Source organism: Salmo trutta, chromosome 15 (genome assembly GCF_901001165.1).
Source record: "Salmo trutta chromosome 15, fSalTru1.1, whole genome shotgun sequence".
Taxonomy (NCBI): Eukaryota; Metazoa; Chordata; class Actinopteri; order Salmoniformes; family Salmonidae; genus Salmo; species Salmo trutta.
In genome coordinates, this window is record NC_042971.1 from 63795477 (window position 1) to 63809042 (window position 13566).

The 13566-nt window shown below is 44.8% G+C and overlaps 1 protein-coding gene across 4 annotated transcripts in view; it reads right to left on the minus strand.

Annotated features, from left to right (window-relative positions):
- The window catches only part of LOC115149539 (FSD1-like protein), an 82987-nt gene that overhangs the window by 28751 nt on the left and 40670 nt on the right, over window positions 1-13566 (minus strand). For 2 of the 4 annotated variants that reach the window (XM_029692483.1, XM_029692482.1), the window contains exons 7-10: window positions 3662-3871; window positions 3284-3382; window positions 2710-2839; window positions 94-126 (exon numbers count right to left, since the gene is read on the minus strand). In XM_029692483.1, coding sequence (XP_029548343.1) covers window positions 94-126; window positions 2710-2839; window positions 3284-3382; window positions 3662-3871 — 472 coding nt within the window. The remainder of the gene's footprint in view (window positions 1-93; window positions 127-2709; window positions 2840-3283; window positions 3383-3661; window positions 3872-13566) is intronic. The other 2 variants (XM_029692486.1, XM_029692485.1) reach the window with 1 other exon arrangement.

Genomic DNA, 13566 nt, shown 5'->3' on the forward strand with positions numbered 1-13566 from the left:
TTCAGCTAGCCTAATGCTACATTCAGCTAGCCTAATGCTACATTCAGCTAGCCTAATGCTACATCCTACAGCTGAAAAGTCACACGTGGTCACCTTGACATGTTCTTCAGATTGGTAAGATGAGCGCTGTTGACGAACACAAAGAAACAATAAAAACATCTGGTTAAAATAAAAAAGACATTCCGTGGGAGTCATGGTGGAGCTTGCTATTTAAAAAAGACCCTAAAAGAGATTCCATTCGGCACTAAATAAACGCAAATTCTACATTGTAGCTGAGTAAACCAACCTTCAGTAGATGTCTTTCCACATCCAGAGATTACTACTCTGAACTCTCTTTAAGAGGGAGCTTCAGCCTACAATTGGTTTTCAAGAACATTTTCTGACACTATCAATGCTGGAACTTTACAAAGTATAAAATGTGTTTATCTCTTGAAGGAAATTATGCTTCAACTTGGCAGACAGCGTTTTGACAGACAACGCTGCAAGTGGATACCCAAGATAGGAGAGGAAGCCTTTTAATAAAACATGAGCCTCTAAAGTGTCCGGCTGCTACTGACAAAAAGGTCTTGTTCAAACCGCCCCTCGATAGCAGATAGACAACACAAGCCACCACAAGCCACCATGACCCAAACACAGAAGAATGTGACATCTAAAAATGGCACGTGAATGGTAGCCTGGTCCCAGATCTCTTTGTGCAGGCTTGCCACCTCTTACTTTTTTGGTAGCCTGGTCGCAGATCTGTTTGTGCAGTCTTGCCAGCTCCTCTGGTCTTATTTGTCACGCTAATGTGTCAACGACCATAGGAATTGGCAAGACTGCACAAACCAATCTGGGACCAGGCTAGGTAATGAACATAGGAGTTGATTTAGAACAAATCTCTCCCATGATTTTGGAATGAGATGTTCGACTAGCAGGTGTCCACATATTTTTGGTAAATGTAGTGTATATTTCGCAATCATACAGGAGATGCCGATGATTTTGTTACAAAGCTGTGAAATGTGTGATGACCAAGAGAGACTGTTGTCTAGCAGTACACTTAACAGCTGCGTCTCTGAAACCTCTGCGATGGGTGTCCCGCCAACTGACAGCTGTTAAGGAGGGTCATTTCTTCCTTCTCCTCTTCGTACATATTAGCATTGACTTAGTTTTTTTGTTTGTATATACCACTCATTTGGTTTTGGGTGATCCAATTGGAAATACTTATGTCAGCTCCAATATAACCTCTTTCAGCTGCCCTACATCATTTCCTGTTACATAGACAATGGTATCGTCAGTAAACATGGTTGCTATACAAATTGGAGCGCACCAGAGGAAGATCCTTTGTATACAGCAAGTACATAATAGGTCCTAGGCAGCTGCCTTGTGGGACACCATAGCATACAGAATGAGGTTCAGAATAGGCACCATTTATGAACGTAAACTGCTTTCTGTTGACAAGATAGGACTGTAACCATCTCAATGAGGTGTTATATTCATAGTGACACAATTTCATCAACAGTATATCATGATCAACAAGGTCAACAGCAGGTCAAGGTCAACAGCAGGTCAAGGTCAACAGCAGGTCAAGGTCAACAGCAGGTCAAGGTCAACAGCAGCACAGAAATAAAGAAGCAGCACACCCACAAGTTGACCTTGGTCACGTGACCTGAGCCACTATTAAATCAACTGGAGCTGTTGCAGTCCAGTGATCCTTACGGTATGCACGCCGGTAGGCTGGGATCCTTACGGTATGCACGCCGGTAGGCTGGGATCCTTACGGTATGCACGCCGGTAGCCTGGGACCCTTACGGTATGCACGCCGGTAGGCTGGGATTCTTACGGTATGCACACTGGTAGGCTGGGATTCTTACGGTATGCATGCTGGTAGGCTGTACGGTATGCACGCTGGTAGGCTATACAGTATGCACGCTGGTAGGCTGGGATCCTTACAGTATGCACGCTGGTAGGCTGGGATCCTTACGGTATGCACGCTGGTAGGCTGTACGGTATGCACGCTGGTAGGCTATACAGTATGCACGCTGGTAGGCTGTACGGTATGCACGCTGGTAGCTGTACGGTATGCACGCTGGTAGCTGTACGGTATGCACGCTGGTAGGCTGTACGGTATGCACGCTGGTAGGCTGTACGGTATGCACGCTGGTAGGCTGTACGGTATGCACGCTGGTAGGCTGTACGGTATGCACGCTGGTAGGCTGTACAGTATGCACGCTGGTAGGCTGTACGGCATGCACGCTGGTAGGCTGTACGGTATGCACGCTGGTAGGCTGTACGGTATGCACGCTGGTAGGCTGTACGGTATGCACGCTGGTAGGCTGTACGGTATGCACGCTGGTAGGCTGGGATCAATTTATTCTGTTCTATATAAACCCATATATGGTTACTAACAAATGTTATGTAGTGATGACTAATGTGTCATCGACCATAGGAATTGGCAAGACTGAATAAACAGATCTGGGACCAGGCTATTTCAATGGCAGTTTGTGGTCAAATTAAGATAAGGTCCAATCCCAAATTGAACCCTAGACCCTAAGTCCTATGAACTTGTGGAGATCTGAGAGTATTTGACAGGCGCGGTCAATATGGTAATAAGCTCCAGCTTTCCTTCTGATAGGCTCACTGGAAATTTCACCATATTGCTTATACCAATCAGGGCGTAGGGTGTAAGGGTACATTTGGGACACATTGTGTGTGTTCCAGTTCAGTTCTCACCTGCCCTTGTTCTCCTTGCCCTTGACCTTGCTCTCCAGCCCCTTGCCCCCCTGGGGGTCCCACTCCACAGTCCTGTCCTCTACCTTCAGGTTCAGATGGGACGACGACGAGTCGAAACCGAAGTTAAACGCTGGGGAGGGAATCAATCAACCAGTCAATCAACCAGTCAGTCAAACAGTCAGTTAATAACTACACAATTGTTGATCCAAGACAACATAGGGCAACAGTCTTACCACTGGTTTCCAGGGTAACTAACAGTCTTGCCTCTGGTTTCCAGGGTAACTAACAGTCTTGCCTCTGGTTTCCAGGGTAACTAACAGTCTTGCCTCTGGTTTCCAGGGTAACTAACAGTCTTGCCTCTGGTTTCCAGGGTAACTAAGAGTCTTGCCTCTGGTTTCCAGGGTAACTAACAGTCTTGCCTCTGGTTTCCAGGGTAACTAACAGTCTTGCCTCTGGTTTCCAGGGTAACTAACAGTCTTGCCTCTGGTTTCCAGGGTAACTAACAGTCTTGCCTCTGGTTTCCAGGGTAACTAACAGTCTTACCTCTGGTTTCCAGGGTAACTAACAGTCTTACCTCTGGTTTCCAGGGTAACTGGATCAGAGTACTCTCCAGCTGCTGCCTTGTTGCAAGCTCGTACCCGGAAGTTCATGAACTTGGAGTCAAACTTTAAACCTGGAGGATGAACAGCACATTATCTGTACAGGTTCATTATGTTCTGTAGGTGAACAAGCTTTCAGAGTTTGATAAAAAAGTTACAAAAGGTGAAGCAAAACTATATAGATTAGTCATATTTTAAACACAAGAAGCTGCATGAAAACACTGCAGTCTTTGCCTGGTCCCAGATCTGTTTGTGCCATCTTGCCAAGTGGCATGACAATGGCAATAGGAGTTGGCAAGACGACACAAACAGATCTGGGACCAGGCTACAGTAGGTCTACTCTAGCTCCGTACCGGACAGTGAGTATTCTGTGGTCTTGATGTTATCCACCACCTCCCAGCACCGTTCGTCTTTGATGCGTGGCAGTCCTTCGTGGTCGGTCTTTCTGTACTCCAGTATGTAGTGGTCTATCTTGCTGTCCTCCACTGGCATCTGCCAGGCTACGGACACCGTGTTGTCTAACACCAGACAGTCCCCTACCTCTATCTCTGGGGCTCGAGGGACTGAAACGATACAGCGAAATGGTGTATTTAAAAGACAGCAACAGATCTGTGCAATGGAAAATAATTTAAGATTGACTAAATTATAAGCTTTTTTGGATGTCCTCCTAAATGACATTCAGGATTCATTCATGGAAATGTTTAAAAAAAGAAGTGAAATGTTTTTAGCGAGTGAGAGAGACAGAGAGAGAGAGAAAGTCACACATACGCCCAGGCCGTGAGCAGGCAAACAGGCCTAAACCCCCACTCTTACACTAGCCCAAGCCAATGGCATGTACCAGATGCTCAGCAGGCTCTGCTCACACTTACTGGTCTGAGGTCAAACCACACGACTAACAACATTGGACACTTTATGGAACACAAAGCCTTCACGATCTCATCCTGGAATATCCAAGGCCTGAGGTCATCTGGCTTTGGCCTAAAGAGCAGGAACCCAGACTTCATCAAAGAAATCAGAAATACAGACATTGTCATCCTGCAAGAAACCTGGTATAGAGGAGATGGACCCACTGGTTGTCCTCTAGGTTACAGAGAGCTGGTAGTCCCATCCACCACACAACCAGGTGGTATAGAGGAGATGGACCCACTGGTTGCCCTCTAGGTTACAGAGAGCTGGTAGTCCCATCCACCACACTACCAGGTGGGTGGTATAGAGGAGATGGACCCACTGGTTGCCCTCTAGGTTACAGAGAGCTGGTAGTTCCATCCACCAAGTGTGCTAATTTGGTATAGAGCACACCTAACTCACTCCATTATATTAATCAAAACAGGAACATTTTACATTTGGCTAGAAATTTAAAAGGAAATGATCTCAACAGAGAAAAATGGCCTCCTGTGTGCTACCTATATCCCCCCACTAGAATTCCCATACTTTAACGATGACAGCTTCTCCATCCTGGAGGGGGAAATCAATCATTTCCAGGCCCAGGGACATGTACTAGTCTGTGGCGACCTAAATGCCAGAACTGGACAAGAACCTGACACCCTCAGCACACGGGGACAAACACCTGCCTGGAGGTGACAGCATTCCCTCCCCCATATGCCCCCCAAAGCACAACTATGACAACATAACCAACAAATACGGGGTCACAACTCCTGCAGCTCTGTTGCATGCTGGGTATGTACATAGTCAATGGTAGGCTTCGAGGGGACTCCTACGGTAGGTACACCTATAGCTCATCTCTTGGCAGTAGTACTGTAGAATACTTTATCACTGACCTCAACCCAGAGTCTCTCAGAGCGTTCACAGTCAGCTCACTGACACCCCTATCAGACCACAGCAAAATCACAGTCTACTTGAACAAAGCAATACTCAATCATGAGGCATCAAAGCCAAAAGGAACAGAATAATATTAAGTAATGCTATAGATGGAAGGAAAGTAGTGTGGAAATATACCAAAAAAACTTCCTGGACAAAACGTTCCACTGTAACAGTGAAGGTGTAAACTTGGCAGTAGTAAACCTAAACAGTACATTTGACCTCTCAGCTTCCCTATCAAATCCAAAAAATGCAAGCAGAAATCCTAAGAAAGTTAAAAATGTCAAATGGCTTGATGAAGAATGCAAAAACTTAAGATATTTAGAAACCTGTCCAACCAAAATCAGAGACCCAGAAAACCTGAGTCTACGCCTTCACTATGGTGAATCACTAAAACAATACAGAAATACACTACGGAAAAAGAAGGAACAGCACATCAGAAATCAGCTCAATGTAATTATAGAATCCACAGACTCTAACCACTTCTGGGAGAATTGGAAAACACTAAACAAACAACATGAAGAATTATCTATCCAAAACGGAGATGTGTGGATAAACCACTTCTCCAATCTTTTTGGCTCTATAACAAAGAACAAACAGCAAAAACATATACATGATCAAATACTAATCTTAGAGTCAACTATTAAAGACTACCAGAACCCTCTGGATTCTCCAATTACACTGAACGAACTACAGGACAAAATACAAAACCTCCAACCTAAAAAGGCCTGTGGTGTTGATGGCATCTTAAATGATAAAATATACAGACCACAAATTCCAATTGGCTATACTAAAACTCTTTAACATCATCCTCAGCTCTGGCATCTTCCCCAATATTTGTAACCAAGGACTGATCACCCCAATCCACAAAAGAGAAGACAAGTTTGACCCCAATAACTACCGTGGGATTTGAGTCAACAGCAACCTTGGGGAAAATCCTCTGCATTATCATTAACAGCAGACTCATAAATTTCCTCAGTGAAAACAATGTACTGAGCAAAAGTCAAATTGGCTTTTTACCAAATTACTGTACGACAGACCACGTATTCACCCTGCACACCCTAATTGACAAACAAACAAACAAACCAAAACAAAAGGCAAAGTCTTCTCATGCTTTGTTGATTTCAAAAAAGCTTTTGACTCAATTTGGCATGAGGGTCTGCTATACAAATTTATGGAAAGTGGTGTTTGGTGAAATACATACAACATTATAAAATCCATGTACACAAACGACAAATGTGTGGTTAAAATTGGCAAAAAAACACATTTCTTTCCATAGGGCCGTGGGGTGAGACAAGGATGCAGCTTAAGCCCCACCCTCTTCAACATTGGCAAGGGCACTAGAACAGTCTGCAGCACCTCACCTTACTAGAATCTGAAGTCAAATGTCTACTGATGATCTGATGCTTCTGTCCCCAACCAAGGAGGGCCTACAGCAGCACCTAGATCTTCTGCACAGATTCTACCAGACCTGGGTCCTGACAGAAAATAATGGTGTTCCAAAAAAGGTCCAGTTGCCAGGACCACAAATATAAATTCCATCTAGACACCGTTGCACTAGAGCACACAAAAAACTATACATACCTCGGCCCAAACATCAGCGCCACAGGTAACTTCCACAAAGCTGTGAACGAGCTGAGAAACATTACAAGAAGGACCTTCTATGAAAAAAAAAGGAACATAAAATTAAACATACCAATTAGGATCTGGCTAAAAATACTTGAAATCAGTTATAGAACCCATTGCCCTCTATGGTTGTGAGGTCTGGGGTCTACTCACCAACCAATAATTCACTAAATGGGACAAACACCAAATTGAGACTCTGCATGCAGAATTCCGCAAAAACTATCCTCTGTCTACAACGTAAAACACCAAATAATGCAGAGCAGAATTAGGCCGATACCCGCTAATTATCAAAATCCAGAAAAGAGACATTAAATTCTACAACCACCTAAAAGGAAGTGATTCCCAAACCTTCCATAACAAAGCCATCACCTACAGAGAGATGAACCTGGAGAAGAGTCCCCTAAGCAAGCTGGTCCTGGGGCTCTGTTCACAAACACAAACAGACCCCACAGAGCCCCAGGACAGCAACACAATTAGACCCAACCAAATCATGATTAAACAGAAAGATAATTACTTGACATATTGGAAAGAATAAACCAAAACCCCCAGAGCAAACTAGAATGCTATTTGGCCCTAAACAGAGAGAACACAGTGGCAGAATACCTGACCACTGTGACTGAGCCAAAATGAAGGAAAGCTTTGACTATGTACAGACTCAGTGATCATAGCCTTGCTATTGAGAAAGGCTGCCGTAGGCAGACCTGGCTCTCAAGTGAAGACAGGCTATGTGCACACTGCCCACAAAATGAGGTGGAAACTGAGCTGCACTTCCTAACCTCCTGCCAAATGTATGACCATATTAGAGACACATATTTCCCGTAGATTACACAGACCCACAAAGAATTCAAAAACAAACCCAATCTTGATAAACTCCCATATCTACTGGGTGAAATACCACAGTGATCCATCACAGCAGCAAGATGTGTGACCTGTTGCCACAAGAAAAGGGAAACCAGTGAAGAACAAACACCATTGTAAATACAACCCATATTTATGTGTATTTATTTTCCCTTTTGAACTTTAACTATTTGCACCTAATATGACATTTGAAAAGTCTTTATTCGTTTGGAACTTTCGTGAGTGTAATGTTTACTGTAAATGTTTATTTCACTTTGGTTTATTAATCTATTTCACTTGCTTTGGCAATGTTAACATATTTTTCCCATGCCAATAAAACCCTTAAATTAAATTGAGAGAGAAAGAGAGAGATGAATGTGACAGTGGTCACACCACTGGTCCTAGGGGGTCACACCACTGGTCCTAGGGGTCACACCACTGGTCCTAGGGGGTCACACCACTGGTCCTAGGGGTCACACCACTGGTCCTAGGGGGTCACACCACTGGTCCTAGGGGTCACACCACTGGTCCTAGGGGGTCACACCACTGGTCCTAGGGGTCAAGGGTCACACTGCAGACCCGCTACATTTTAACATTTTTTTGGGAGGGGGGTTCTTACATTGGAATTATATTGAATTCTGCTTATATAATGATGCTATCCCATAATAAACATAACGATCAAATGCCGAGACTCCATGATCACGGAGTGCTTTTTAAATCTGTAGCCCATCTCTGCTGCGCTGTATCTGCACAATGGAAAGCCCCCTCCTGCCGTTCAGATGGGCAATTACCCTATTACAAACAGCCTACGTAAATGTGCCGTCCACACAGCTGTCATAACAAAATACTGCCAACTAAAGGCTGAAAGTAGTAGCCTAGTTAATCAAACAAAAATACCGAATAGCAGTTTGGCTTAGAACTGGGAATGAAAACTAACGTGAACAGAACAAAAACAGGAGGTACCAGGTTGCAGGTCTAGTATACTAAATATCAGATTGATAAAAGGCATGACAATCTATATTTACACTAGTTACATTAACAGTAAACCAACACAGAAAACAAAAGGTGAATGGAGATCCAGATAGCCAACAGTCTACTACAGTGAGAGACAGCCTCCAGCCTGCTACAGTGAGATACAGCCTACTACAGTGAGATGCAGCCTGCTACAGTGAGATGCAGCCTACAGCCTACTACAGTGAGTTGCAGCCTCCAGCCTACTACAGTGAGATGCAGCCTCCAGCCTACTACAGTGAGTTGCAGCCTCCAGCCTACTACAGTGAGATGCAGCCTCCAGCCTGCTACAGTGAGATGCAGCCTACAGTCTACTACAGTGAGTTGCAGCCTCCAGCCTACTACAGTGAGATGCAGCCTCTAGCCTACTACAGTGAGATGCAGCCTGCTACAGTGAGATGCAGCCTCCAGCCTACTACAGTGAGATGCAGCCTTCAGCCTGCTACAGTGAGATGCAGCCTTCAGCCTGCTACAGTGAGATACAGCCTACTACAATGAGATGCAACCTTCAGCCTGCTACAGTGAGATACTGCCTACAGCCTTCTACAGTGAGATGCAGCCTCCAGTCTACTACAGTGAGATGCAGCCTTCAGTCTACTACAGTGAGATGCAGCCTTCAGCCTGCTACAATGAGATGCAACCTTCAGCCTGCTACAGTGAGATACAGCCTACAGCCTTCTACAGTGAGATGCAGCCTCCAGTCTACTACAGTGAGATACAGCCTCCAGCCTACTACAGTGAGATGCAGTCTACTACAGTGAGATGCAGCCTTCAGCCTGCTACAGTGAGATGCAGCCTCCAGCCTTCTACAGTGAGATGCAGCCTCCAGCCTTCTACAGTGAGATGCAGCCTCCAGCCTGCTACAGTGAGATGCAGCCTACAGCCTTCTACAGTGAGATGCAGCCTCCAGCCTGCTACAGTGAGATGCAGCCTGCTACAGTGAGATACAGCCTACTACAGTGAAATACAGCCTACTACAGTGAGATACAGCCTACAGCCTACTACAGTGAGATACAGCCTGCTACAGTGAGATGCAGCCTGCTACAGTGAGATGCAGCCTGCTACAGTGAGATGCAGTCTACAGCCTGCTACAGTGAGATGCAGTCTACAGCCTACTACAGTGAGATGCAGTCTACAGCCTACTACAGTGAGATGCAGTCTACAGCCTACTACAGTGAGATGCAGTCTACAGCCTTCTACAGTGAGATGCAGTCTACAGCCTACTACAGTGAGATGCAGCCTACAGCCTACTACAGTGAGATGCAGCCTACAGCCTACCACAGTGAGATGCAGTCTACCACAGTGAGATGCAGTCTACTACAGTGAGATGCAGCCTGCTACAGTGAGATGCAGCCTACAGCCTACTACAGTGAGATGCAGCCTACAGTCTACTACAGTGAGATGCAGCCTACTACAGCTGTCTTAACAAACCAATAGACCCATAGCCCCGCTTCAAACATGGAGAATCATGCCGCTCGGTGCTCATGAGTTCAGCAACACATTGTGATATGGCACAATACACTTCTGTGAATCAAATTCAACCCACCTAATGAATTAAGCAATGGCAGCCTACCATAAACACATTTCCAATAGGTACAGTTCTGTTTAAAGCAATGTGAAACCTATAGGCTGCCAAGACAACCATAATAGAATGTACTGATATGTAGCTGTACCCAGAGGCGCCGTTTGGGTTCTCACATTGGAATTCTACTGGATTCTGCTTTATATCACAATAAACATAAAAAAAAGACATGCTTTTGATCAGGAAGTGACATGTTGAATGGCACGGAATCTCGCTGTGCCCTCTCAGCACCATGGACGGCGGCCCTACACACTAAGGCAAGATTTTGATAAAAAAAACAAAAAAAACAGCTTGCTTGTTTCATGTTTCCTTTTCAAAAGAGTTGCAGCATCCTTCGATACTCTGTGAAACTTCCTGAGTATTTGATCATTCCATTCTCCTCTGAAAACTTTTTGTACAATCCCCATCAAATGCCAGTTGGCTTAGAAGAGCTTTCCTCGGGGGTAGAATGCTTCTTCTGCGCTGACTGAAAACGTTTTGTCAAAGTGGAAAAGGAGTTCTCGCATGTAGCTGTGGACGCCCCCCAAAAGGATCTCGATAATGTCCACAATCGCAGACAAATGCATCCGATTTCTTGCCAGCTGCCCATCATACCATGTTGTTGTCATGTTGTTGTCATGTTGTATTGCTACCATGTTGTTATGTGATGCTACCATGTTGTTGTCATGTTGTGATGCTACCATGTTGTTGTCATGTTGTGTTGCTGCCATGTTGTTGTCATGTTGTGATGCTACCATGTTGTTGTCATGTTGTGTTGCTGCCATGTTGTTGTCATGTGTTGCTACCATGTTGTTGTCATGTGTTTCTACCATGTTGTGTTTCTGCCATGTTGTTGTCATGTGTTGCTACCATGTTGTTGTCATGTGTTTCTACCATGTTGTTGTCATGTGTTGCTACCATGTTGTTGTCATGTTGTTGTCATGTGTTTCTACCATGTTGTGTTGCTGCCATGTTGTGTTGTCATGTTGTGTTACCATGTTGTGTTGTCATGTTGTGTTGCTACCATGTTGTTGTCATGTTGTGTTGCTACCATGTTGTTGTCATGTTGTGTTGCTACCATGTTGTTGTCATGTTGTGTTGTTACCATGTTGTTGTCATGTTGTGTTGCTGTCATGTTGTGTTGCTACCATGTTGTTGTCATGTTGTGTTGCTACCATGTTGTTGTCATGTTGTGTTCCTACCATGTTGTTGTCATGTTGTGTTGCTACCATGTTGTTGTCATGTTGTGTTGCTACCATGTTGTTGTCATGTTGTGTTGCTACCATGTTCTTGTCATGTTGTGTTGCTACCATGTTGTTGTCATGTTGCTACCATGTTGTTGTCATGTTGTGTTGCTGCCATGTTGTTGTCATGTTGTGTTGCTGCCATGCTATGTTGTTGTTTTAGGTCTCTATGTAGTGTTGTGGTGTCTCTCGTCGTGATGTGTGTCCTATATTTTTATTTAATCTATTTACACACACACACACACACACACACACACACACACACACACACACACACACACACACACACACACACACACACACACACACACACACACACACACACACACGGTTGATGTGGCATAATGCAGCGTCTGCAGTAACCGAGTATTCCAGCCTCTCTCTCTTCCTATGAATAGTTGCTATTATATAAATGTTGTTGGACAGAAAACCTGCGGCTAAGGGTAGGATCCCAGGCTAACCTGGGCTGGCTCCTCTGTTCCAAGATCACCCGGAACAGTGGAGGTGGAGGGGGCTGTGGCGCCATGGTGGGTAGGCTCCTGCACACAGAGCTAGCTGGAGCTCGGCAGCATCAGTGATGCTGGGCTTGGCTGCGGCATCAGGTGGTTTTGCGTACTTTGGCTAAGCCAATTTCTGATAAACATCAAAATCAGTCATCCTGTCTGGTTGTGTACCATCCCACTAGAAATACAACAAGGTCTGTATTCATAAAGCACCTCAGAGTAGGAGTGCTGATCTGGGATCAGTTCAGCCTTTTAGATTATAATGAATGGACAGGGGGGGACCTGATCCCTATATAGTGCACTACTTTAGACCAGAGCCCTATGGAACCCTATTCCCTATATAGTGCACTACTTTAGACCAGAGCCCTATGGAACCCTATTCCCTATATAGTGCACTACTTTAGACCAGAGCCCTATGGAACCCTATTCCCTATATAGTGCACTACTTTAGACCAGAGCCCTATAGAACCCTATTCCCTATGTAGTGCAGTACTTTAGACCAGAGCCCTATGGAACCCTATTCCCTATATAGTGCACTACTTTAGACCAGAGCCCTATTGAACCCTATTCCCTATATAGTGCACTACTTTAGACCAGAGCCCTATGGAACCCTATTCCCTATATAGTGCACTACTTTAGACCAGAGCCCTATGGAACCCTATTCCCTATATAGTGCACTACTTTAGACCAGAGCCCTATGGAACCCTATTCCCTATATAGTGCACTACTTTAGACCAGAGCCCTATGGAACCCTATTCCCTATATAGTGCACTACTTTAGACCAGAGCCCTATGGCACCCTATTCCCTATATAGTGCACTACTTTAGACCAGAGCCCTATGGAACCCTATTCCCTATATAGTGCACTACTTTAGACCAGAGCCCTATGGAACCCTATTCCCTATATAGTGCACTACTTTAGACCAGAGCCCTATGGAACCCTATTCCCTATATAGTGCACTGCTTTAGACCAGAGCCCTATAGAACCCTATTCCCTATATAGTGCACTACTTTAGACCAGAGCCCTATGGAACCCTATCCCCTATATAGTGCACTACTTTAGACCAGAGCCCTATGGAACCCTATTCCCTATATAGTGCACTACTTTAGACCAGAGCCCTATGGAACCCTATTCCCTATATAGTGCACTACTTTAGACCAGAGCTCTATGGAACCCTATTCCCTATATATAGTACACTACTTTAGACCAGAGCCCTATGGAACCCTATTCCCTATGTAGTGCACTACTTTAGACCAGAGCCCTATGGAACCCTATTCCCTATATAGTGCACTACTTTAGACCAGAGCTCTATGGAACCCTATTCCCTATATAGTGCACTACTTTAGACCAGAGCTCTATGGAACCCTATTCCCTATATATAGTACACTACTTTAGACCAGAGCCCTATGGAACCCCATTCCTAGATTGGATCTCCTACTCCGAGCCACTTGATGAATACCGGCCCAGATCTGAAGTAACATATCGCTGTGCTTCCTTCTAGTAATCCCATCTGAGAAGTTATGGAGGTTATATAAGGTTAGAGTTAGGTTTCACATTTCTATATTTGTTCAGCCTTCACAGCACTGCCACCCTGGAAAACACTGTTAGGTTACTCTATGGGCAGTGTCTGAACTGGTACCCTGTACACTATCTGGTGC